General features: G+C 41.6%; 3 protein-coding genes across 5 annotated transcripts in view; 2 read left to right on the top strand and 1 right to left on the bottom strand.

The window, feature by feature from the left end:
- The window catches only part of hdac7a (histone deacetylase 7a), a 70,934-nt gene extending 67,017 nt beyond the window's left edge, over nt 1-3,917 (top strand). For all 3 annotated transcript variants that reach the window (XM_069660433.1, XM_069660434.1, XM_069660435.1), the window contains 3 exons: nt 78-159; nt 300-438; nt 534-3,917. In XM_069660433.1, coding sequence (XP_069516534.1) covers nt 78-159; nt 300-438; nt 534-576 — 264 coding nt within the window. In that variant the 3' untranslated portion in view covers nt 577-3,917. The remainder of the gene's footprint in view (nt 1-77; nt 160-299; nt 439-533) is intronic.
- Nucleotides 3,918-5,916: 1,999 nt separating this feature from the next.
- Nucleotides 5,917-10,246, bottom strand: LOC138589904 (twist-related protein 2-like). The gene is made up of 2 exons (XM_069660386.1): nt 8,179-10,246; nt 5,917-6,370 (listed from the first exon to the last, which is right to left on the bottom strand). The coding sequence occupies exon 1, from the start codon at nt 9,949-9,951 to the stop codon at nt 9,304-9,306; it is 648 nt and encodes a 215-aa protein (XP_069516487.1). The 5' UTR covers nt 9,952-10,246; the 3' UTR covers nt 5,917-6,370; nt 8,179-9,303.
- A 9,620-nt stretch (nt 10,247-19,866) lies between these two features.
- On the top strand, nt 19,867-26,100 carry LOC138590050 (E3 ubiquitin/ISG15 ligase TRIM25-like). The gene is made up of 4 exons (XM_069660583.1): nt 19,867-20,625; nt 22,622-22,761; nt 24,415-24,582; nt 24,817-26,100. The coding sequence occupies exons 1-4, from the start codon at nt 19,999-20,001 to the stop codon at nt 25,523-25,525; spliced, it is 1,644 nt and encodes a 547-aa protein (XP_069516684.1). The 5' UTR covers nt 19,867-19,998; the 3' UTR covers nt 25,526-26,100.
- Nucleotides 26,101-26,182: the final 82 nt, after the last annotated feature.

Raw genomic sequence — 26,182 nt, 5'->3', positions numbered from 1 at the left:
TTCTTCAGTGACTGCTTTAAAAAGATGCCAGAATAAAGGTCATTTGATCGTCTCATCACTTTCTGTCTCTCTTCTAGGACCCACTGGCAGAAGAAGTCTTACTCCAGAAGCCCAACGCTAACGCAGTGCGCTCCCTGCAGACCGTCATACAAATACAGAGTGAGCAGCACTCACACTTAACACAGCTACTCTCTTTTTTTGACCTGTATTCAATCCTGTGTGTAATCCGACAAAGATCAAACATCAGAGTGTTGTTTGCATGATAAAGCCGGTAACGTGTATGTCTGTGGGGGTTGCAGGTCAGTACTGGCAGAGTGTGAAAGCCTCCAGTGGATCAGTGGGCCTGTCGTACCTCGCTGCTCAGAGGAGAGACTGTGAGGAGACGGATGCTGTCAATGCTTTGGCCTCGCTGTCTGTGGGAGTTCTTCCCAACAAGAGGTACAACACAGCAAACACACACATACACGCACAAAGGACAAAGATGACACTCTCCTAGCTCTCCACTCACCTCTGTTTCTCCCCCGTCCCTCCAGCGTCCCTGACGAGCCGATGGAGCACGACAGCGACTCCATGTAGACGACCAAAGCGACCAATCACCTCACACTTTCGGGATTTGGGCCCCACCTGTAACCGTGGATCTCCTGCGCTGTCACGTGACCATGAAAGGGGACATTTTTGTAATGCCACTGAGCCCCACCTACATGCCTTATTCACACACATCAAACACACCATGCTGAACCTCTACAGACCTGCCGTACAAGCACCTCATTGCTGGTGACCACTGAGCTGAAGCCAGCAGCACTACCTGCAACTGGGAAACCTTTGGAAACCTCACCAAAGAGCAATACAAGATGATTTTTTAAGAGACATTTCATGTCTCCTGACTGACAGTGGATTTTGTGTTAAGTACCAAACTTTGAGCTACAGACAGAATTCCTCGAAGCACTATGTACCAGCAGCTGTTGTGTTGCCTTAACTTTGCCTTAACGTCAGCCAACATCAGGTGTCGAAAGGAGGAGACTTTGGATTATAAATTCCTTTATCTTCTGCCACTTTGCAAAAGCAAATGCAGACCAAACAGGAGGCAACATGGCTGACGGAGACTGAGCCTATAATGTCAGGTGAAAACATATACACAAACACCTGATGGAAAAGATGCAAAAAATATCAAGAAGGAGGAGCGGCCACAGGAAAAGACACAGAGATGATGTGTCTTAATGATGTCATTACTCGCAGTTTAACCACTAAAAGACGACGACAAAGAACTCGAGGGAACGAGAGGAAAAGAAGAAACTGTGGTTTTGTAGGAACAGAGAAAGGGCGAATGTCCTCGTTGTTTTATTGCACTGTTCATTCCATAATGTGAACCATGAGAAATTCCAAAGCTCTGGGAAAAAAAAACAACTCTGTAGGTTATTTAATAGTTTTGGATGAAATTGTGTTTCCCACTCTTCTTCTGAGATGTCTTATGAAGTCTCTGACTCAACTCAAAGGCCGAGATACTGTCGAGTTGTATTTCTTATGAAGTTAATCTGTAGGCAAGATTTTCAAAGCAGGATTTTTGTCTCTGCTGTTAAGTGTCTTAAAAACATTTATACTTACACACACATGTACAAAGCAATGATGAACTGTTTATGTACCACTAGTATTGATTACTGTATATTATTGTTTATATTTGAGACTTAAGGAGTGTTCATTCCGCCGCGGCACCACTGAGGACCATTGTATTGTTCTATAGTAGCAATAATGTTAATGCACTTATCGGACATCACCCAAAGACAACTGCCTTAAACAGCCCACACTCGGCTGAGAGACTGTACGGAGGCAACACAAGGGACCAGTATGGATTCTGCTCTGACAGTGACTCTGCTCTTAAACACACCGTTTAAACCTGTGGATTCTGGTGAACATCTTATATGCAGACTTTTGTATACGGTTTGTTTTGACCCTGACCTGGCCTGGTTTGAATGTTTTCTTCATCTAATTAATCAATCTTTGAGTTTCAGGCTTTATTTTAGTCTAATTAAGGAAACTAACAGATTGTATTTAGTTTGGAAGTGCATGAGACTCTTGTCTGTAACTGTGCTTAGCAGCAGCTCCTCTTGTTATGTTACTAACCGCTAAACACGGCAGTCCGCCATCTAAGCTGATTTATGTTTGTAGTAGGGATGCACGGTATCTGATTTTTGGGGATATCAAATATGCTGATATTTTCCGACTCATTTTGGCTGATTGCAGATGCAGCTAAAAGCAGGTTGTTTTTCAACCTCTTTGCAGAGACCATCAAATCTTTTCTTTGTGTGGAGTGAAAGGAATCTTACGCCACCTATTTACAAAGCTTTTCTAAGACGTACAGATTCATTGGACAAGATTGAAAAAACAAATTCAACTTAGTTACATAAAAAAAAAAAAGCTAGCTTAGTTCTATGGAACATTTTTACACTTTTAAAGCCACCGTGTGGATCTGAATCAACAGCAACGGTGCAGGAGCGTTCAAAGCGTCGTCTTTTTGGCCTTTCTTGATGCCCAATTAAAGTTTTAAGTGTCATTATTGTGCATCCCCCATTTGTAGAAGAGGTTATGTTGCTCATCCGCCCTGCTGTATGAGCATGAACTTCGGTTCTGCATTCCAAAGGAGAAAATTACACAATTCTGATTCTTAGTTTGGAGGTTATTTTGTAGCAAAATGAAGCTCATCGAAGTCCATGAATCATGCAAACTTAGTTTAACCTATTAAGACTTTAATATCTAATGTTTTATATTAGAGCTGCAGAAAGCAAACCATAATAATATTTGACAAAGTTGGTTTGAAGGTGTTCGAGCTCTTTTAGAGTCGAGCTCTTTTAGAGTCGAGCTCTTCTAGACTCTTTTGAGGAGCATCAAGACTTACACCGCCCAATGAAAATGCGACGTTGCTTTCATGGATTTGTCTGAAAATTGTTGCTTTAGAGCTTCACTGTGGATCAGATTTCTAACTTGGCAAAGATGTGATGAAAAGAGACTTGTTTTGATGTTTGTATGCAAATGCAGCCAGTTAATATGACCAGCCGAAGGAAGTATTGTCAGCCTTGCATTTAGATAGGAAACTCTTCAGTGTGCTTTTGTCAGACGCTGGGCATCATCTGCCCAACAGAAGGCCTTCGAGCTTATATCAAACAACAGGTAGGACGTAGAAACCAAAAGCAGAAGTCCAAATGCTGATGCAGCACTGCTCCATCCCAGCAGGACATTATTTAGACCATGTTGCATGGAGGAGGATCGGTGTTCTGTTATGGACACAACTGAGAAGTGTGTCATTAATTTAGTGTTTGTTTATAGTATTCTAAACAGGAAGTGGCAGCATGTAAACGATATGCTGCGTCTCTGTTACACAGCGTGCCCAGCAGGTGCATGTGGTGTCTATGAAGTAGTCTGATGTATCTTTGTGTGTGAGTGAGAGAGAGTTGCATGTGCACTATAACACGTGTAGATTTCTGCCACGTGTTTTGTGCAAGTGTTAGTATGCGTATGTCCGTCAAATACTGTAAATTACCTGTATTATACTCCCAGTAGCTGTTTTATTTGTGTCTTACGTGGAGGCCAGTAACGCCTCGGTTCTTAATTCCCTTTTAGTACTGATGTCGTTTGTACCTTTTTCTTCTTAGAGAAAGACACTGTAAATAGGAACTCCAAGACCAAAATACACACCACACACACGTGCCTTGATGCATTCAGTAGTATGTTTGTGTATTGGTAACTCTTAACTAACTGGACTTACAGTAACTCTGTATCTATAAACATGACATTGGAATCTTTGTTTCATGCTATTCTTTATTATTTACATATATGTGTTTTTTTTCCTTCACATTTCGTACCATGTGTATGTATAGAAAGATTGTCTATTTTGTACTTTGTATTTTTGTCTTTTTCTTCTTGATTAAAAAAAAAATTCCAGTACAAGCCCAGTTTTGTCTTTTTATGTGATCTTAATATGAAAGCTGGTGTTAATGATAATGACGATTGTGAATCAGAGAACATCTTGATACTCTTTCCTCCTCAATTATTCGTTGGATGAGAAGAAAAGAAATGGAAATTGTTAAAGGGACCATATCTTTTAAATGGATATTCTCATATTTTACTGGGTTTCACATTTTGGGGTGTTTATTGTTCACAGTGAAAAAGTGAAAGCTGCATAATTCTGTGTTTTTCCAGAATGACATTTTTGAAAAGGTCGCCTCTGAAATGGGCCGTTCAGAACAGCTGCAGGTTTCTATATGAAACCTTGCTGTCGCTGAAATCGACCAATCGTCGTTCACCGTCATTCACCTCAGGCTGCCTTCTTGCACTCGCTTGTAGTCAAGCGTTGTCAAGGTTTCAACTTACCATTCCAATATTTCCTGGCGATTCTGGCGAGCACATATAAGGCCGAATACCGATCCTAGAGCAGCCATGTTTTCTACAACTTTTCATACATGTGGGGGAGGGGCTACGCGGTCACTCCAAATACTGTCAGCCAATCGTGGCTAAGGTCTGACCTTTGAATGGCTAAACGGCTTGTTTGTTTCAGGAGGAAGGAGAGGCTCCGGAAAATAATTAAATTAAAATATGTATACAATCTTTAAAACGTAACAAACTTGACCAACGTGATTCAGAAACACATTGGAATAATAGAAAATTGATTGCATAGCTAAAATCCGTCCACTTTAATATGTTTCTGCTGTGTTTAGAAAATGTTATCAAAGAGGCATTAGCTTTACCATAAAACATCAGGGCCACTGAACCTGTGCAAACTAGCAGTGTCAGTCTATCAGTGACTTTTAAACCACATTCTTGTTTGAAAGAAAGGCGCACATGATGAGCCATCCACACAGGTGTTTTCACTTATGGTGCTTGATTAGGCCGCTCCTCACCGGGGCTGTGTCCGCAATCACACACTCATTCACTACTCCCTTCTCCTAGTGGACTATGTGGTGGGTAGTGGATATTTCAGACACAGCCTGTGTGTGTCTTTCATTGACATCATCCTCACTTTTGGAGTCACTTTCCTGTAAGTGTTTTTTGCAATTTGGGACAACTTACACCTTTTTCTTAACAATTAGCACATCTTTGTGTCCTTTAGTGGTCTAATCAGAGCAACTGGATACACCTTTGTGTGTGTGAGTGAGGCCTACAAGTATATGCACAGGTATTTTTGCATTATTTGCAACTTGCATATACTGCACATCACTGCAAAGTGTTTTTTAAAGCATGCTGCAGTCTTTAAAACCTGATTCAGAGATACACCGAAGCATTGAATACAAGAGTAATCATATTTAAGCCATGGTAATATCAAAATATGTGTCATGTTTTGGCCCACAGCAAATTAAAATCTGGACTTAGTTTGGTACTAAATTGTTTCTAACAAGCTCACAGTGTTGATTTAGAAAAATATGCTATGTTGTTTTTAACGTTAAGCCATTTTAAAGAAGTTAATGCTCAAGTTTTCACACTCGGTACCAGTTCCTTGTGTGAAAACGAATTGAACTCTTGCTAAAGTATCCGGATACAAAACAGTTAACCTGCAGACCACTGTTACGAAAAACATCAAACTACTGCTTGGTCCAAGCAGCGCTGTAAATATTCCCAGAGCCCTTAATTGCACATTAACGTGTTCTTTTTGGAGGAATTAACTGTTCCTGACTGACCAGGCAGAGGCACACAGACCTCATTAAAAAGCGACTGGGGGAAGAAGGAAGTGGAGGGAAAACAAGGGAGACAGTTTAACAAGAGAGACAGGAGACAAAGAGGGTGTGGTGCCAGAGTAAATCTGTGCACCGTTTATCATCCACTCTCACCAAAACAACAAGAATCGCAGGATAGTTTGAGGACAGTTTTTATTTTTCAGACAAATTATGATCCTTCTGATGTATCAGTACATCGTGGATTTTTCTGCTTTGTCAGTGACTTCATTTGTTTAAAGCACCACACTGTATACTTCAAGTAATGCTCCTATAAAACCAAACCCTCCCTTTCTATCATTAAACTGCTGTACAACACAAACACACTAATCACTGTCTGACACTGAAGTCTTGCTGTAACCAACTGATGGAAAAATACCAGGCTTTGAAACAACTGAACACAGCTGCTGCTCAAACTTGACCTGATTGTCAATTTCTTCTCCATCATTGACACATCCTTGCTGGTTTTACCGGTTCAGAGAAACGTCCTCTTTCTCCATGTCATCCTGATCAAGTTGCCATTTTAATATTCTTAAATAATCCTTTTCTCCACAAGTGAGGAACGTAAAAAAGTTCAGTTTGCATCAGAGGTGGTGTAATCAGAATGGCAGGAATGGTCACATGGGGCAGAGATGTACCAGATCTCTCTCACACACAGTCACTTTATTCAGCAGCTGGAGAGACAAAAGAGACAGACGTGTTACTGTTGTAACCACATGTAGTCATTTATGAGTTTAAAGCTACTGTGAGGGACTTTCGGTTTGTGCTGATTTTGGCGCCTCCTGTGGACAAAGCCGTACCTCTTATCTCTTTGCTGATTTTGTCCTGTTCATGCTTAATAAAAAACAGTCATATGAATCACTCACTTTAAACTTTTGCCCTGGAAAATGAAAAGAAAGGCAAGCAGTTAATCGCTTCGTCTGACACCTACCCCCCACAGCAGTTTCAGGCATTAGAAGTAACTATATAGAAATAATCTTTCTTGTCGCTGATGGTCTGGTTTGCTTTTGTAGGTCACATCGAGTAATCAGAATTAATTTCAGTCTGTTTCATGACCTGTGAAAAACTCCTCACAGGAGCTTTAAAGAGGTCACTTTTTAACATAGTCAGCATGGGATGTTAAATGTTCTTAATTGATTTCATCATTCAAAAATAAATGTTGCATTCAGATGTTTAACATCATAGAAACAACGTACAGAGTCAGATAACAACTTAATTTAAATAAGATAATACAAGGGATCTATTTTGATTTAAAAAGCCTTTGTATAGACATTCATTATGGGGTGATACAAATGTACAGGATTTGCCAATTTTCACATATTAACACTGTAAAAAGTCTCATTTCTAATACCATGAAGTTTACTCCTCAAATTAAGGAACACTTTCACAACAGCACACCTGCTCTAAAAGTGAGATTTTATGCTGTTAGATTATGTTTCATGTTTGTCTTCATGCTAGAAATACAACCATACACTATGTTATTTTGGCAATACCAAATTGTATCTGTTCTGGGGTTGCAACTAACAACTATTCTTAATGATTAATCTGCGGGGGTTTTTGTTGTTGTTTTTTAACTATTATTTGATGAATCATTTGGTTTATGAAATGTCATAAAGTTGTAATAAAAACACTATTCAACTACGCCCAACCAACCCAAACCAAACCCAGAGACTTTTTAGTTACAAGATGATAAAAAAAATCTGCAAATCCTAACAAATGTTTGATATTATTGCTTAAAAGTCCCTGAGACACCGAAAGGATTGTTAAAATATTTAAAGACTTTTTTTCCCGATCGTCTCATCCTCGCTGCTCTAATGTCTTTCTTTGATCTTTAAAGTCGTGGTAGCTGTCAGACTGTCTCAGTCGTTGGACAGATACTGTGTGACACGTGCACTTTAAAATTAATTTCCCTCATTCTTGAATTCAGCCGCTCGTCATTTGAAAAAACCAAATGCACAGGGGCCACTTTCTCCTCTGTACCCGAACTGAATTCTTTGTAAATGTCAAGTGTCTTCTAACATGTCAGTGAAGGTTAGCCTTCGGAGACCACACTGCGCTGACTGTGTGTCTTCACGGGAGCTGGAAAACACACAGTACCTCCCTGCGACACTCTAATGATAGGGTGCTGGGCTTCATGCATATTGGCAATGAAATAGTGGTTTGTCATGGATATGTATCAAACACAAACATGTCAAACCCCATCTCTTTGGAGTTTTGTTAAATATGAAATGAACTCTACACTTGTAGTTGAAGCTTTTTCCTTGGACTCAGAGCATAATAAGACAAAACGGACTCTTTGTTGCTAAATTTCATGAAGTTAATTATGAAGTTTGACTTTTTAAGAAAAGGCCACTCAGGTTCTGTTTCAAACCCAACTGTGGGGGAGGTGTGCTTTTTTTGTGCAATGGGTGCATGCACATGGCTACACCTATGCATGTGTGCGCATCTGTGTGTGTGTGTGTGTGTATAAATCAGCTCTCACCTCCTCCATCACTTCCAGTGGTTTATGGGAGCCCAGCAGGGAGCCACATCAGCCTCCCCTTTGATGGTGACACAGATGATTCATGGCTTTTAGAGACCGTTTGTTTTCATTACGCCTCCTCGTCAGCTCGCTGTAGCTACATCACGGTTTCGTGCAAGGCAAGCAAATTTGGGCCAGAATGAGAGGAAAGAATTTCAAGAGGAGGAGAGTTTTTTGGCTGAGGAAGAAACAAAGGGGCTTGGTTTGGGATTATAGAGGAGAAACTGAAGTCAGGACAACGTCTGCCCACCGCTACTTTTTCCACCGTTACTCGGGTTCAGAGGTGGTCAGGGATTCATAATATGTCAGTCTTGGAAAAGTAGGAGTAGAAGGGTGATGGAAAAGTCAAAGGTCCAAACTCTCTTGAAACATCCATTTATGTTTTTCCAGTTCCTCCAATCCCTCATCTGTACTCTCTAGTAGTGGCTCTTTATATATCACACAAAGCAGTATACACTTGCTAGCCTGAGGCAAAAATACAAGCCGCTTTTCCCAAAAGAAATTTAATTTATATATGGCTCAAAAGCAATGATGATGGTGGTTTGACAGCAGTTGAGATGCTAAAATCAAGGACTGTGATGAGGATAAAACCTGAGAAAGGCAAAGGGTCAGAGGGCGGAAGCTGTCATGTAGTGGCAATATTTAGGATGTCCTTAAACATCGACAACAAGTGGTTGAAAGAATGATATTGGATCATGATGTTCTGTCCTGTCCTCCAATGTGAGTAAAAAAAGAGAACAAATCTCTTGGAATCACAATGTCCCCACGAACACGTCTCTCAAACTCTACTATTAGCACTGTTGAGCAGTATTGCTTACGGCAGGCAAAACGCTAGAATCAAAAGAATCCTTAGATATATAGATACATACATCCTACATAGAAAACTACAATTTTAGCACAATCTCTTCCAAACAGGTTTCAGTTAGTTGTACAATCTTCATCGAGGCAAACAGATGATCTAAGTTGGGGCATTAAACAGTGTAAGTGCCCTTGTGAGCAGACACACTTCAGACGTCTCCTGAATCAAGTAAGAATATTTCCGGTCATGAAGAAGTTACCAGAAATCAATCGCGCTTTCAGGTACAGCTAGTGACCAGCAGACATGCTTGACCAGGCCCCCTCCATCCTCCAAACAGAGAAGGCGTAGCTCAGTCTCTCATGGGCCAGGTAGTTACACCCAGCCAGCTTAGAGTCCATCTCATCGCTCTGCAAAACCTGATACAGAAAGTCAATGTAGCGCGACGCCAACTTAAGAGTCTGAATCTTGCTCAATTTGTCCGAGGGGAGCGTTGGGATTATCTTACGTAATGAGGTGAAGGCATCGTTGAGGGATTGTGTCCGCTGGCGCTCACGGATGTTGGCGATCACCCGCTGGCCGTGTGGATCCTCGAGGGGTGAGAGACCTCCAGGACTGGGACCAGGGACAGGAGAAAGGGACTGACCTGAGGAAGGCGACAGATGCTGGGGACTCTTCTTGATTCTTTTGGGTCCAGTTTGGGTGAAGATCTGGATGTTCTCCCCTTGCTTGACCTTGCCATCATCCGCCGATGTGGTGGGAATAATAGTGGTAACATGATCTACCGTATGTGAGCCTGTCTGCCGTTTACGCCCATTGACCCCCGGTGTTGCTACAACAACAGGACAGGCGTTGGAAGGTGGTTTTCCCGTGTTCTCCTTGTCAGAAACCACCCCTCCCTCAGGGTGGTCATCACTGGAGTGCTCCTCCTCTCTCATGCTGGGCCACGTTTTTCTTCTGTCTTCTCTTTCCTCTATCTGACTCTATCCTTACTCCTCAGAATATCTCCAGTGCTTCTCTCTTTCCTTCGATATGTCTCTCTCCACTCCCCCTCCACTTCAGTTTTCCTCTCTTCTGTTCGTCTTCTGGAACTCCCTCTCGTGGGTTTCTTATGCCGTGTTGTTCTTCTCTTCCAACAGTTATCAGCTTTACACTTTGTCACATCCAGACATGCCAAGCCAACGGAGGTGACTGATCAGCTCTCAGTTTTGGATTGCCTCAGTGCTTCTTCATCCACACTCGAGGAAAACTGGCGATGATCTCTTCTCACTCTCAGAGTGTACGATGCATCTGCAATCTGTACTGCTTCTCCCATAGCTGTCTGTGAGACAACAGCAACCTGAATCAGACTTTTTAAAGGGAGGGAACCATGAAACTTCCAGCTGCCCACCCTTCTGACTCACCGATTGGTCTGGAGGACTTTTTTGTGACAGCTGAGCTTAAAACAACAGGAAGAATGAATCTTAAGCGATTGGTCCGATCAAAGGGATGAGGCGGAGACAACGGTGCGTCGTACAGCCAACCAAACTGAACCGCTGTGACGTTTGCTTCTTGTCATAGAAGTTGCCCAAGTTTATAGGTTCCAGATTTCCTTCAAAGCAAGACGCTACCATCCCCCTTCTCGCTGCCTGGTTCTCTGCCCCCCTCCTGTCTCCCCTCTCAGAACCAACCTCGGTTGTTTTCAATATAGTTCACAGAAGGGGGGGAAAAAAACTATAAAGAAGCACAGCAAATGTTTTTGTTTTTAGTTTTAAAGTTGGACAAAGTTCATCTCCATTTTCCTGCCACATGGTAGTTGTGTATGCTTTATGAATGGTGAAATGTGATGATTTACACACATTACATTCCTGGCAGATGGAGTAATGGTGAGAGACTTAGGTAATCATTCTTTCACTGTTCATTTTCTCTTCGGTAAATTATGCTCATAGATGCAAATGTTGCAGGACTGCCATCATTAGAGATTGAAGATGGCACGAAACAAATAACTGCATGTGACACTTTAAATTCAGCAGTAATAGGACACAATAGTTTATGGTCTTACCAATATATCAATCTTTATAAACAGATATCTGCATATAAATGAATCTGTAGTCAAGGGATAAGATTTTTGTATTCTGAAGCATTCTGTTTCCATTTGTGGAGTAGTGTTGATCAAGTTTAAGCTGGCTTTGGTTGTTTGCACCAAAACAGTCCCTGAGGAGAGCAAACAAGGTCGTACGTATTGGCCAAAATCCAATCCCAGGACCCATTGGCTATCAACGGATTACAATCCGCTCGTATCATCTATCAACTCAGACTCCATTCTCACATCTCAAATGGTAGTCAGACTGTAAACAATGACCATTGCATGGAAGAGGAAGTCTTGGTATGGATAAACTACATCAGATATCCAGATATCCAACAAAAGAGGCCCCAGAATATCTGAGGTCGCCTCAAGAGGCTTAAGCGGTGATAGTCAACACAAAAACTATTCCCTCTACTTAAACATCATCAACGGAAAATAGATGTTGTATTAAAGATCTCCCAAATCAACAATTTGCCAAAAATATTGAAAGATTCTACATATTTCATTCAGAGAGGGGTCCTCTTGTTTGTGAAACATCAGAGATAGTATGTTTTCTTTTCCTGCCGGGGCCTTGGCTGTGAGGTTTGTGAGGATAGACCTGGAGGGGAAGAGAGAGCTGGCACACAGTCAGCTCTGCCTCCCTGAGTTCTAATCACTGCATTAAGGAAAGAATGAGTCCTGTGGATCCGAGGGGGAGGCCTGTTGGACTTTTTAATACTTTCATCCACTGAGCTACATGCAGAACTACCCTCGGTCCAGGTCCAACATGGAATATGCTCTCCAAACTTCTGGGTGAGCCTCCAGCATGGCCCACAGCCACATTCCCACAACAGTCTTTTGTTAGTGTTTTGTGTTTTGCATGGACACAGTTAGGACTCAGATCTGGATAATCTCAAAGTCTTTTCTCTGAGTCAACTCGAGGGATTGCTCAAGTCCACAATGAGTGCGTACACCCACTGCTCTCCATGGTAGATCATGTTTTGGATTCTACAACAACTTGCAGTAGTATCTGTAATATTTACACCTCCATGTCTTTAAAAGTTTGAAGAGATTTTTGCACTTGATGTGACCTATTGTTGGATTTCAAGTATCTGAATCTTGGCCTCGGCTGCTCGGTGGTGCAGTGGTTAGTGCTGTCGCATCACAGCTAGAAGGTTCATAGTCTGAATTCCTGTTCGGACAAAGTGGGCCTTTCTGTGTGGTGTTTGCATGTTCTCCCTGTGCAGGTACTCCGGCTTCCTCCTACAGCCCAAAGACATGCATGTTGGGTTCATTGGTGAAAGGTTGTCTGTCTCTATGTGTCAGCCCTGTGATTGACTGGCGATCAGTCCAGGGTGTACCCCGCCTCTCGCTCAATGACAGCTGGGATAGGCGGCCCTAAACAGGATATGTGGTAAAGATAATGAATGAATGGATGAATCTTGGCCTAGTTCATGATTTATGGGCCTCTGGAATAGAAACAATGTATTTTGTGAAAATTTAAACCTCATTTTTTTTTCGTCTTAGAACTATGGGGTCATCCGAAATCTTAACCATAACCCAATAGCCTTTAGCCATGTAACATAGGTCTTATGGACATTATGGTTAGCTTCTGAGAGTGTAAAAAAGTGGTTTCAAAACAAATTCGAAATTTTGTTAATATAGTTTATGACAATTAGGTGTAGTTAAGCTTGGATAATATCTTGCGAACAGACCATAAGAATATTCACATGGTAGCTATTCGGCTGTTTGCACCTAACATTAGCGCAGACCGCGGTTGCCTATTTCCAGCTGCTGGAGTTCAGTGCGGGCCATTGATGATCTGCTTTTCGGGTTGGTTTTGAATGTTGTCGGAATGAAAGAAAATATGGCACTTGCTAACGCTACACAGTCTTCATTTAGCATTGCATTGATTGCTCGGAACATATAGATGCATCTCAGCTAACGTTGTGTGTGTATGCTAACTGCTAACTCTAATATGAATAGCAAAGCATTGTGTAACTCACCATGCAGGGGATAATGTGCCTTGGTTGTATGAGGAGCCAGGCAAATAGCAATCACAATGTTATCTGTCAAGCCTCCATGTCATCCTCAGAAATCATCCTAACGTTATAATGAGCCGTTACCAGGTTTTCTGTTCATTATATACATTTATTTTCACTCTGATTTTTGTGGATCTTTAACTAGACTATCAACTTTGCTATCATGTTAGCATTTTTAGTATTTCAAGCCAAATTTACAGAGGCTTTAAGTGAGGGCAGCGAGATGAGCTGAAAAGTCTGCAGTAGACATGTTGGGAAACAACAGAGCAACCATGAAGCAAAATTAATATTATATTATTTTCTTTTGACTCTCTCCTTTCCAAACTCGGTCTCTTAGCTACAAGATGTTAAAACCTGTTTTCCACTAACTAAGTCTGCTGTTGAGAGCTGGAGTGCTTTGTGTTTCAGAAAGAAGCTGGCTGGATCAGTGCTGATGAGAGCAAAGTTGCAGGACAGGAAACCACAACTCTAACCTGAAAGTGGCTAAAAGCAAAGTAGAGCACCATCTTTCATTCGATTCATTATGAACATAAAACATTTTTCCAGCTTAAATAATTGACACATCTTTTTAAGAGACTAGGGAGGTAACAGTTTCTCAAACTTTATGAGACAAATCTCGGCATGCGGTCACATGATGATCGCTTTAATATCAACACAATCAGTCTGGATTTGAATGACTAGAAATATTTACGTCAGAAAGCCTGAGTTAAAGTAACATCCTGCTCTCATACAATGCTTCCAATTGTTGTTTAAATCAGTTTCCATAAATACTCCTGTTCACAGACTGCTGCCAAACTGGCCGATTCCTTTTCATCTCGTTTAAACATCATCAGAAAGTGCGTCCTCTCTGTGGGCGATGGCACACCTGTGATGGATCACAATTATTTACATATCACAGCTCCCTTGAAAGTCTTCCTTACTTGCTAAAAATAAATACCTCTGAGCTACAAAAGTGGTGATTGAAAATGGATATCAGGCTTTGATATATACACACATATACTGGGGCAGGGGAGAGGGGAAGGGCGGGCCGCGCTCACAATGCTTGGTCTTGTAGGAAGGCCCCCCGGAGGCTCACTGCGCCTGGAAAAAGGGGAAAGAACAGCGGACCCGGTCTGTTTGAACTGCACGCTCAAATGAGGACTTTGCATAAATATTTCCACCAGAAGAAATGGGAGAATGTTATCACATGTGGAGCTTATATATACACACACATGGCACCCACACACGCTCGGACATTCATGGGTTTACGATGTGGCATGCATTCATGCAGACACACAAATAAAAAAGGATACACGTAACAAACAAGTCAGCTGAAGGACGTCAGGTGCAGGACGCGGTGAAATTTAGTATGACTGAAAGTCATTTTCCATAAAACAACGATGATTGTGCTCCAGTTGAACAATTTGGTTGATTGTTTATTTAAAAGCAACAATCTGTTCACATGTCACAGTGTCAGTGTTCATTGCAGCGCTTGGATAAGATTCGACAGAGTTCGTCAGTCCTGCTTTACTTTGTGTTTTAGAATTATTTCTCACAATATAGATGAGCTTATACCTAAAGAATCTGGTACAAGTATTTACGGTCTTTATTTTGAACAACCCATATATAACTACCTTTGCAGTTCCCCCCTGCCCCACTGCCCATTATAGCTTCTTTTAGCTCATTGTTTTGGTTTTACTTAACAGGTTGGGTTTCCTCTCTTTCAAGAAGTTTGCAGCAAAAAAAAAAAAGTATAAACCTTCCGTATTCAACCTGTCTAACACCAAAATGCACCAAAAGTTTCCACTAAGAGACAAATATGTCTCTCAGGGGTTGTTAAGGACCAAATAGGCGATATAGGCGATACAGTGGACAAAAGAATTCACTTTCTGTAAAGAATTTTCTGACTTGCAGAGCAGCTGAAAACAGGCGTTACTTTCTGTCTTTACTTGTAAATGAAGTAAGAGCATTTGAAATAATAATAAAAAAAGAGTTAATTCAGGACGCAGTCTGAGGTTTGCACAGCTTTGCCTGATATATGTAGTTAAGCTTTTGTCTACTTTTCCTAAATCTCTACAACAGAGATGTCGAGCTGCAAAAACAACATCTATGGGAAAAATGACAGGTTGAAATAAACTGCAATTTACCTTTAGGGCAGAGAGCAAAACCTCAGCAGCATTAAAAACTAAAGGGAACTCAGATCAGATTGTGTATTATTATTTAAATGTGTTGTGATCAATAATAATGACAATCCTTTATTTGATTCAGCTTTTGAATCCTCTCATATGTAATGAATCAGGTTTGATCCTGCTGAATAGTTTCATTTTCACATCTGACCGTTAGTGTTCACTTTTTCAGTAAACCAACAAAGTTTCTCCCTGACATCAGTTTGCTGTAAATCTTTAAAATTATGGTCCAATGAGCTGAAACCTTTCACTTCATCCTGCACTTAGTCAATAAATGTATTTGTTCACTTTTAAAGTTCCTCCTGATGATGGCCTTGATGATGGGCATTCATTATTACTCTCACTTGCCTCATTATTAGGATATTTCATTCAAATGGCTGCATTCAGTTAGTAATGTGTGCTCACACGTCCATGCACATACTGTGTGAATGCACAACAATTATGTTTGATTATAACGATAAACCTGCAAACCTGAGCTACTCCCTCATTATTCAACTTGACAGAACAGAACAAGATGTGTAATTGGGTTAGGCCTTTCCCACCATCACACTGCAGTGGCAGATGTTAGTGCCCCCTGCTGGTTGAAGATTAAACATCCTAAAGAAAAGGTCTTTGGGGGGAGAGAGTTGTTTGTAGTATAAAGTGTTTAAAATAATCCAGCAGGAGTTAAGCACAATACAATGATACAAAAATAAGTGCAATTATTATATCTGTTTTTAAACTAATACATTTTGAGCATGACAATGTATTTGAGATGTTACTACAATTGTTCAGCACGGAATGCAACGCTGTGCAGCTTCAGTGACAAACAGCAAATAATCTCACTGGTTTAATTAAATGACATTACCTGCCTGGTTTAGGAAGTTTATTTCAACAACAACCTGAATGCACATAAAGCATTTTCAAAGAAGACGTTAGATAAAATTATAACGTTAGATCAAACTTTAGGACCTAATGACATCAGGCTCTCTCTGCCTCTGGAGCTGTCATAAAATGATCAAATGAATAATCTAGTAAAACTCAAAATTTAAGAGAAATATCTGGTTATTTTAAAAGAAAATTTACAGCAATAAACCAATCAGCAAGAGCTATAACTAAAACACACACCCATAGAGTCAGTGTACAGCTGCAGTGATAAGAATGAGAAAACCTTTATTGATCCCACAGCAGCAAAGAAGAACACACACAGTGCCCAATCTAATCAAACAGTTCAAAACAACTTGTTGCAGATGTAGTATTGTTTGAGGAGCATATCTTGTATTTTACATTTAACACAACAGTACAGTGCACACAGTGTACACTAAATGTACCTCTTTTATTGCACATATATGATCGAAGTCTTTATATGTTCTACTGGGAACAGTATCAGTGCAGCAGGAAGGAAGGATTTGCGCCATCTCTCCTGCGGGTGAAGCAGTGTATCACTGAAGGATCCCCAGTGCTGTCACTGCGCCATGCAGGGGGTGGGAACTGTTCCCAATGACAGATGACAGCTTTGCCATCATCCTCCTGTCTCCCCTCACCTCTACAGGATCGAAGGGGCACCCCAGAGCAGAGCCGGCCTTTTTCACTAGTTGTCAAGTCTCTCCTGTCTGCAGCCGTGACGCTGCTGCTCCAGCAGACCACTCCATTAAAGATGATTGATTCCACCACAGAGTCATAGAAGGTCCTCAGGAGAGCTCCCTGCACTCCAAAGGAACGTCAGCATACGGAGTCTGCTCTGGCCTTTCTTGTAGTTCGTTTATGTCATCTGTCCAGTCCAGTTTATTCTTCAGGTGAACACCCAGGTACTTAAGAGTCCACAATGTCAATGTCCATCCCCTGGATGTTCACTAGTGTGGGAGGAGTGGGTTTGTGCCTGCAAAATCCACCACCAGTTCTTTGGTTTTTCTTTGGTTTCGCCGGCACCAGTCCACAAAGTCCAGGTTCATTCCCTGTATTCCTTATCGTCCCCATCGGTGATGAGGCCGACGATGGCGGAGTCATCAGAGAACTTCTGTAGAAAGATACGGGAGACGTCTGCATTGTAGAGGGTGGAGAGAGGAAGGGAGCCAGAACGGTCCCCCGCGGGGCCCCTGTACTGCAGACCACCAAGTCGGACACACGGTCCTGCGTCCTCACTAACTGTGGCCTGTTGGTCACATAATCCAAGAGCCATCATGTAATGTGAGGTGATGGTTCACTCCTGTGTGCTCCAGCTTGTCCCTCAGCAGCACTGGCTGTGTGGTGTTAAAAGCACTGGAGAAACACAAAAACATGATTGTGATCGGCCTCATGTGGACAGTCACTTGAAACATATTGTCCACAAAAGCACACATTGACCTGATGCGGTCAGCCACATACTAGGTTTTGACCTCGTCTTGTTTCCTTTTTTTTTTTTTTATGTAGCTGCACTGATCCTTTATGTGCACAAGGTGGTGCCAGAGAACACACCTGATGCCATACTGCTCGGTTACAAGATGTTATAAGTTTATTAAAAATCTATGTGCACATGTGCTGTATGTGAGCATGCTTTGCTATCTATGGCCTCTGCTCAGTTAATACACTGTGTACTGTGCTATTGAATGTAATTAGATAATTGTTAGATATGTGTTTTTTTTAAAGACCCCCTCCAGTGAACATCCAGTGTTTAACCTTGTAAACATCTCCATGTGGTGTTTTTCATGTGCTACAAGACATATCAGGGACAACATCAGCAGTCACCTCCATGGCTGGGCCTGTCTGCTTTTAAACTGCAGTGTACCAAGGACAGGCTGAACAACACGTTTACAGATTGGCAGGTTTGTGATGTCACAAACCTAAGGAGCCAATCCTGTTAAATGACGGGGTGACACTATGCATATCATTATGTGTAACCTATGGCAGCCACCGTCATCGTCATTTTTGCATACTCACTACTGACTACTAACATTAACGTTAGTACTACGAATCACTACATTTTAAGCTAGCTAAGTTTCAACTAGTTGCCACTAAACGGCGGCAGAGACTTGTTTTGTTTTCATGAAAGAGGGGGTGGTTGTACAATGCAGATTGGGGAATTTGTAATGAGGGAGAAGGAGGAGATGCCTTGGGAGGATTTTTACAAGGTAATTAAACGTATTTTGCAGAAAAACATTTATTAACGCAATTTATTATTTCAAGCAGAACATTTTATACCTTTTAAAACATGACTGGAGCTGGTCTTTAGGTCCTGTGAGGAACTTTCCGTTTGTGTTGATTTTGGCGCCCCCTGTGGCCATACGTCTTATCCCTTTGCTGCTTTTGTCCTTGCATTTTATCGCTTTGCCTGACACCTACCCCCCCCCAATAAAAATAATCAGTCTTATCCCTGATGGTCTGGTTTGCTTTTGTAGGTCATATAGAGGCATCAGAATTAATTTCAGTTTGTTTCATAACCAGATGAAAACTCACAGGAGCTTTATGGTTTAAAAAAATATTTGGGGCCCTTTGTTAATTCAGTTTTTTTCAGTGAATTATTTATAAACCCCTTTTTATTAATCGTTTTCCACATGTCCTTCCTGATGTCCTTGTGTCAAAGTGTCACACCAGCACATGTGGTCTGAAACTTAGAGCAGGGTGACAAACATGCCAGTTTAGTGGTGCATTAACTACTATACCTGAATACTGTACCTGAATGTTTGACTGCATTGAAGGGAGTTTTTGTCGTTCGTTTGTTTCAACTACTTGAGAGCAGAGGGGTGTGTTTTTAAGCTTCACATAGCCAGGCAGTCGCTGTTAACTGGCTCGACAAAACCAAAAACCATGATCAGGGTAAAAATGTGCATGACAGGGATTTTTGTTGTACTTAGGATAGTAACCTTCTCCCTAGCAGGTTAGGTGTGCAGTAAGTTATACCTTTGTGACATTGAAGACTCTTGTGTGTCAGATAATCACAGTTCTATGTAATGTCATCTCTGCTCTGTGAATGAGTGAACATTGTCTCTGTTTCTGGAACACAGTGTCATCACAAGGTCCTGTGTGTTGTGTTTTTGTCAGGTACAATAGTACCTGCAGCTATTGGTTGTTTTGGAAACAGGCAGTCGTCACGTTCAAATGGTGGGTGTCATTTGACTTTTTGCTTGTACTTCACCATGAAAACTCACCTGAAAAGTGTCCTTAATGCATTCACTGGATTCTATATTAAAACATTAAACATGTCAGCACTGAAGGAGGTGGAAGCGTGTGTGTTTTCAGTCACCAGGCTACTTCAGAACATGTGACTACACGTGTGTACAGCAGCTTCCTTCATTTGCTGCACATCCAAGCAATAAACAATGAACAGTGTTGCTGTAGAATGAAACTTGAACCTCTTTAATGTCCATTTCTTTCTTTTTCTTTTTAAAAAAAGATCCTGACATTGAACTTTCTTTCAAATATCCAACATGAGTTCTGAGCTGTCATGCGTTTCATATTTTTACCGTCAACATCAGCCCCTATGCTCGTGTGACTTCCTGGCAGCACAGCCTGCAGGGCTTCTCGGATAGGAATGCTGCCCTGCACATATTTGGTGATGCACCTCCTGTCATTCCGATAAATCGTCAAGGGCTGCTGACTTCATTGTTTTCTCTGCATACAGCCTTTATTACCGGTTGTCATTGTAGACTCACTTGTCGTTTAGCAGGTTGGAAGAAGAGACAGAGTGAAGAAGAAACAAAAGCGTGAGGGAGAAAGATGTGCAGGAGGTTTGGATGAAAAGAGAATTAACCGACTAAAAGAAGCTCATCAGCTCCCATCATGTATTCATGCAAGCCAGAGGAGCAGCTGGCCCACGAGCTGAGCTGCCCCATCTGCCTCCAACTCTACTCTGATCCGGTGGTTCTCCCCTGTGGACACAACTACTGTCGAGTCTGTATCTACAAGACTGCCAACACTGCCAACAAGAATGAAAAAGAGCTTCCACGTTGCCCAGAGTGCCGAGAGGAATTTCAGGGTGTGAATTCCCTGCAGAAAAACTTCAAGCTCAGCAGCATCATCGAGGGTTACCAAGCCACAGCACCACAGCTGGACAGACAGCCTGACGCCGAGCCTGAGATGATGGAGGTTTTCTGTGACCACTGCATCGATGAGCAGACACCAGCTGTGAAGACCTGCCTGAATTGTGAGGTGTCGCTGTGTTCCAGGCACCTGCAGAGACACCAGGAGAAGGAGTCGTTCAGGACTCACACCTTAGTGAAGGCCATGGATGAGCAGGGAAGGAAGGGCTGTGCCGTCCACAGACGTCCCTTTGAGTACTTTTGTTCCAATGACATGACCTTGCTGTGCTCTGCCTGCTTCATAGAGGGCTCTCACCAGAACCATGATGTTCTCACCTTCAGTGTAGCTGAGGTGGAAATGAGACGAGCGCTGGAGAGCCGCTGCAAGGTAGTTCTGCCTTTTCATTTACATCAATCAAACTTTTATTCTATCGTTTGGCAAACATCGACAATCTGGAGAATTGGTGCAAAAGTAAAACACAGACGACGTTTTATTTAACTGGTGAAGGCCGAAGTTTTAGTTATACAATTCTGAATAATAGGAAAAAGTTTCCTGGGGAAAAATGCATTTAAGAACTTATTATTGGAGAATTAGGGACAATTTATTTGAATAGGTAACCTTGAGTGTTGCACAGTAGGTCACATTGAAATGTCCAAAATCTAAATATTGTCTAGAGGCAAGCAAACATTTGAACATAGACCGTATATAAGAAGTGGATCTAGCCTCTGAGTCAGAAAAGTGAAGCCGATATTGAAGTGCCTTAAACCTACATTCTCTAATGTCCAGCAGGGGGCGACTCAACTGGTTGCAAACACAAATCTGATTGTGTATAAGTGTATGAGTAAATGAGCACACTTCTCACTGGATTTATTACCTTTTCCAGCTGTTATTACAGCAACATTGATTGCAGTAAAAGACCCTCTGGGGAGGTGGCTGTTTATTTTTTCAGTAAATGTTTTTTTGTTTTTCACATTTGCATCCCAGTTAAAGCTCCTATGAGGAGTATTTTGACGGTTATGAAACAGACTGAAATTAATTCTGATGTCTCTGTATGACCTACAAAAGCAAACCAGACCATCAGCGACAAGATTGATTATTTCTATATAGTTATCTTTAATGCCTGAAACTGCTGGGGGGGGTAGGTGTCAGACGAAGCAATAAACTGCACGCTGCCTTTGTTTATTTTCCAGGGCTAAACTTTAAGTGAGTGATGCATATGACTGTTGAAGAAAGCAGGATGAAATGTTTTGTTAAAAACCACCACTAAAGCATTTACAGGACAAGCTCAGCAAAGCGATAAGAGGTACGGCTTTGTCCACAGGGGGCGCCAAAATCAACCCAAACCGCAAGTTCCTCACAGGAGCTTTGATACCAGCATTACCATGAATAACAGATGCACCTTGCAAACTCAGCCAGCGCTTGTCTAAGCTCATAACTATAGCTTAACCCTCTCTCCTCTCCAAACTCTCGTCAGAATATGGTCACTTCTGGCTCCATAAAAACAATATGGCAGCAGCCAAAATGCCAAAAAGCAATACCAGAAGCCAGTGGGTAACGCAACACTGGCTGTTTTTAATTCCTGCATACAGTCTATGATTTTTTAGCACATGGAGAATCCATCCATCCATACCGCTTATCCTGTTCAGGGTTGATGAGGGGCTGGAGCCTATCCCAGCTGTCATTGGGCGAGAGGCGGGGTTAAACCTGGACTGATCACCAGTCAATCACAGGGCTGACACATAGAGACACTCTTCAGGCTCACATTCACACGGGCAATTTAAGAGTCACCAATGAACCCAACGAGCATGTCTTTGGAATGTGGGAGGAAGCCAGAGTACCCAGAGGGAGCCCACACATGCACGGAGAGAACATGCAAACGTCACACAGAAAGGCCCTCTCTGTCCGAGCCAAGGGTCGAACTATAAACCTCCTAGCTGTGCGGCAGCAGCACTAACTACTGCATCGTAATAATGTTTCTAATTATAAACAAATAATTATTCTTTTAAAATGGATTGCAAGAAAACAGAACAATTTAAAGAGTGCACATTTTTTAGCAACGATGACGAGGCATCACATTTTGGGCAGCAATGAAACGTGACATTGGAGGAGTGTAGAAAGTAGCTGGAGGCTACTGGCATGTTGCCATTAGGCTTTTAAACTGGTGCATGGCAAACGTTTCTGACAGATGAGAACGGCATTATGACTTAATGACAGGGTCAAAGAGAGTTCTCAGTTTCCAGACAATGTATTTAAATTCTTAAATTACGTCTGTGCTGAGTGTCCTCTTAACAGCCAGTTACCAGAAAAGCACATCCAGTCATTCCAGATTTTCCTCTTCATGTTAAACACGCGTATGTCTAATGTGTTAAATGTGTGTTTGCAGGTGGTTTCCAGCCGGCTGCAGATAACTGAGTGTCTCCTAAAGAAGACAGCTGAGGAGCAAGGAGCCTCCGAAGCTGTCGGAGACAAACTGGTCAACAAGGCCGTCACGGTGATGGACAGTATGGCTGCACTTGTCGACAGGTAATATTGCTGGTGGTATTGATACAGCCTATAAAAGTAAGATACACTGAGGTTCTAAAAGATGCAACTTTCTGAAAACTGGATTACTTAATCAGTGTCTTACCTTGAAGCACAGTGTTTGGTTATTTCACATGAGAGGTTTGCCTGCACTGTTTTGTCTGCCCTCATCTCATAGGTTTGAATTGGGAGGGGCTTAGTGAGACAAAATAAAGTGACGTCACATATTTTCATGCACCTTGATTTGAATCAGAATCTGACGACGGCTTTGTTCTTGTTCGTTCAATCTAAATCCAATCTGATCAAACCACACCTCCACAGTCCTGATGAAGCAGATTAGCCGGGTTTTTGACCTTTTAAGCCATAATAATATTATGTAAGGACGCCTTTTCTCTGAACTGATATTTACACACGGACTTTACTTTTAAAACCACATTTCAGTGGCTTTGAGGGTTTAGTGGAAAACACGATAGAAAATACACAATATCAACTCTCTTGAGATGCCACCACCACCACCAACACCACCCCCTCCACAACAACAACAACCCAGACATCTTTTTTTAAATGTTGCTCAAATAATCTGTCCTACGATGCCCACGGGTGATTGACAATATGCATGATAATTCATGAGGTTGTACAGATCTATTTTTTTTTTTAATCACATTACAAAGAAATCTGTAAATAGAATAACAAAATACTTTAATAAGACTATTTTTTATTCTTTTTAAATAAGAGGGGTAAACATGTGATACTGGTTTTGTTTGTGTCGGCCTGCCCTTCCTGTTTTGCTATCAAAGGTGACGTGTGAAAATACAATTTATCGCACGTTCATCAGATTACCAGCAACTTTCACCCTTCAGACTTGAAGAGCAGGATGGTTGTAACTTGTACAGATAACTCTTTGTTTCGATCGTTTTATGCAATGAATCCAGTTTATCAGCATTTTAGACTGACAGAAAACTTGCACATGTCACAGACTGTGCGAGAACAGCCCTCAAATGTTTAATTAGATCATAAAATGCTGATAGACAAAAGTTTGTCTTGCTACTCAGATTTGTTATGGTACATGCAAAAGAAAAAAGACTTCTACTTCTCTTTTAGGGGATAGCGAGACTGTGATGTTGTACTCTAAGTTGTGCTTCAAGCACCCTTAGCCTGCTAACAGGTTAGCAAAACAATGCTGGCGTGAATAATTTTGTACCATGTAAACCTTCTTAGTTTAGTGTTTCACATGTCTTAGCATTTACTTATTAGCAAGTTGTCTTTGTTTGGTCATAAATCAAACAAGGGATGGGGCTAAATAAAGAGTCTCACCAGAGTTCTTACAATTGTTTCGGAGGGGACTCAATAATTGGTATATTTGAAGGCAATGCACAAAACAAACTTCGACCTCATGGTGGCGCAAGAGGAGGAAAGGCAGGTAACATGGACAATGCAGGAGAAAAAGTAGAACTCACTGTGCCAGGCTTGCCTCTGTTTACACTTCTCACCTCTGAATATTCAACGTTTCTTTCGTCAGTCTGTTGGAAAACAAAAAATATGCTTCTGAGATCTACAAATCCACAGCATTTACATCAGTTACAATAATAAATATATTTTAACAATGTTTACTTCGAGACTTTCTTCACCTTCTTTTTGTTGTTGTATTGTGTTCAGGTATCGGGAGCGCCTGCATGTGCTGTTGGAGGAAGAGAGAGGCCAGCGCAGAAACAGCTGGCAGCTCGGACTCAGTGCACTCGAGATGCAACAGCAGCAGCTACTGGAGGCCCAGCAGAGTGCCACACAGGCCCTCAGTGAGACCGACACATGCCTATTCATACACAGGTACAACAAAAGACTGTCCTGCTTTTACAAGTAAAATAGATAACATAAAATTAGCAAAGAATTTACTTTAAAATTCAGTAAACAAATAATACTACTAATCTGTTTTCACTGATAAATTTACAGCTTTCATAATATTGTGTCTGTTAAGTGAAGGCATGCTAAGTAACAAAGCAGAGCACATGGCAGCAGGGTAAAACAAAGGAGGACAACTGAATATATTTTTGTACTCTGCAGGTTCGTGCTGATTGAACATAAGCTAAGAGAAGTCGTTGCATGTCCCATCCCCTCCAAGATCCCTTCAAAGGCCCCACTCGACACCAAGCGTCTGCAAGCAGGCCTCAAAACCCAAGACTTCCGATCAGAAATGAGCCGCCTCCTGGATTCCATCCATATCCTCCTCAACCCCCTCAACCTCACCTTCAACCTGTGCACCACCAACCCCAGCCTGATCATCTCCAATGATCTGCGTACGGTCAGGTACAGCCCCACCAAGCAGCTGTATCTGGAGCACCCAGAGCGTTTTACAAGTGCACCCCAGGTCCTGTGCAGCCAGGGATTCTCTGGTGGCGAGCACGTGTGGGTGGTAGAAGTGGGCTCCAGCACCATGTGGTCACTGGGGGTGTGTTATAAGAGCCTCCCTCGCCGTGGGGACCACAGTCGCCTAGGACACAACTCTGTCTCCTGGAGGCTACAGTGGAAAAATGGAAAGCTGACGATGTGCCAATCTTCCTGTAATGTGGCTCTGGGGGAAATGACCAATCATCCGCTCAGGATCGAGATAGCGCTGGACTATGAGGGGGGGACATTAATGTTCCACAGCACCAAAGGACGCAGGGAGCACCTCCATACCTTCAGGGCTGTGTTTAGGGAGCCAGTTTATCCAGCGTTCAGTATCCATTCAAACACACCAGAGTCGTGGATCACACTGCAGAGTGGGATGTGAACACAACTTCTAATGTTTTATATACCCAATGCTAAAACATATTTGGTTGTTCAAGAAAGTTCATTTGCCTCCAACTAAAAATTATCCTTTGTCCTTTTGATACAGCTTTAAGTAGACAGTTAATGTACAGGTAGAGTGAAGAGTAAATTCTGTCAAATGGTGCATTCATGTGTAATTCTTGATGAAAAAATAAATAAAAAAATAAGCTTGAAAGGCATCATATAATACAAACATGTTTATTTGCTATCTAGTATGACTGCATTATGGAACTGGAGCATTTAAATCACAAGATCATTTGTTTACGCTTTGTTTTTGCTCATCACCAAGGGGATTTTTAAATAGGCTACATAGATAATCTAGATTCGATCAAATGTATTTGGCTGATTTTTTTCTTCTTTTCCTTTTTTATATTTAATATAATTTCATTTGCCTGTTAATTTAAACTTAATCGAATGTCTCTTGAATGTGTTGTGTATGTCTATTGTCTTTATAAACAGTAAACACTCAAAGTTCAAACTGACATTTACCCTAAATAAGAGACATGCTGGTGTTTGTACAACAAATAAACCTTGATAATGACGTATGTGTTTCTAGTGAGAAAATGTCTGTGCATACATAGTTTTAAATGTTTGACGGTTTGTTCGGTATAATGGCACA

The sequence above is a fragment of the Semicossyphus pulcher genome, unplaced genomic scaffold, assembly GCF_022749685.1.
Source record: "Semicossyphus pulcher isolate SPU_LCO1_2020_fin unplaced genomic scaffold, fSemPul1.0.p SCAF_13, whole genome shotgun sequence".
Lineage (NCBI taxonomy): Eukaryota > Metazoa > Chordata > Actinopteri > Labriformes > Labridae > Semicossyphus > Semicossyphus pulcher.
The sequence above is the reverse complement of the archived record's forward strand: the minus strand, read 5'-3'. Positions and strand labels throughout refer to the sequence as shown.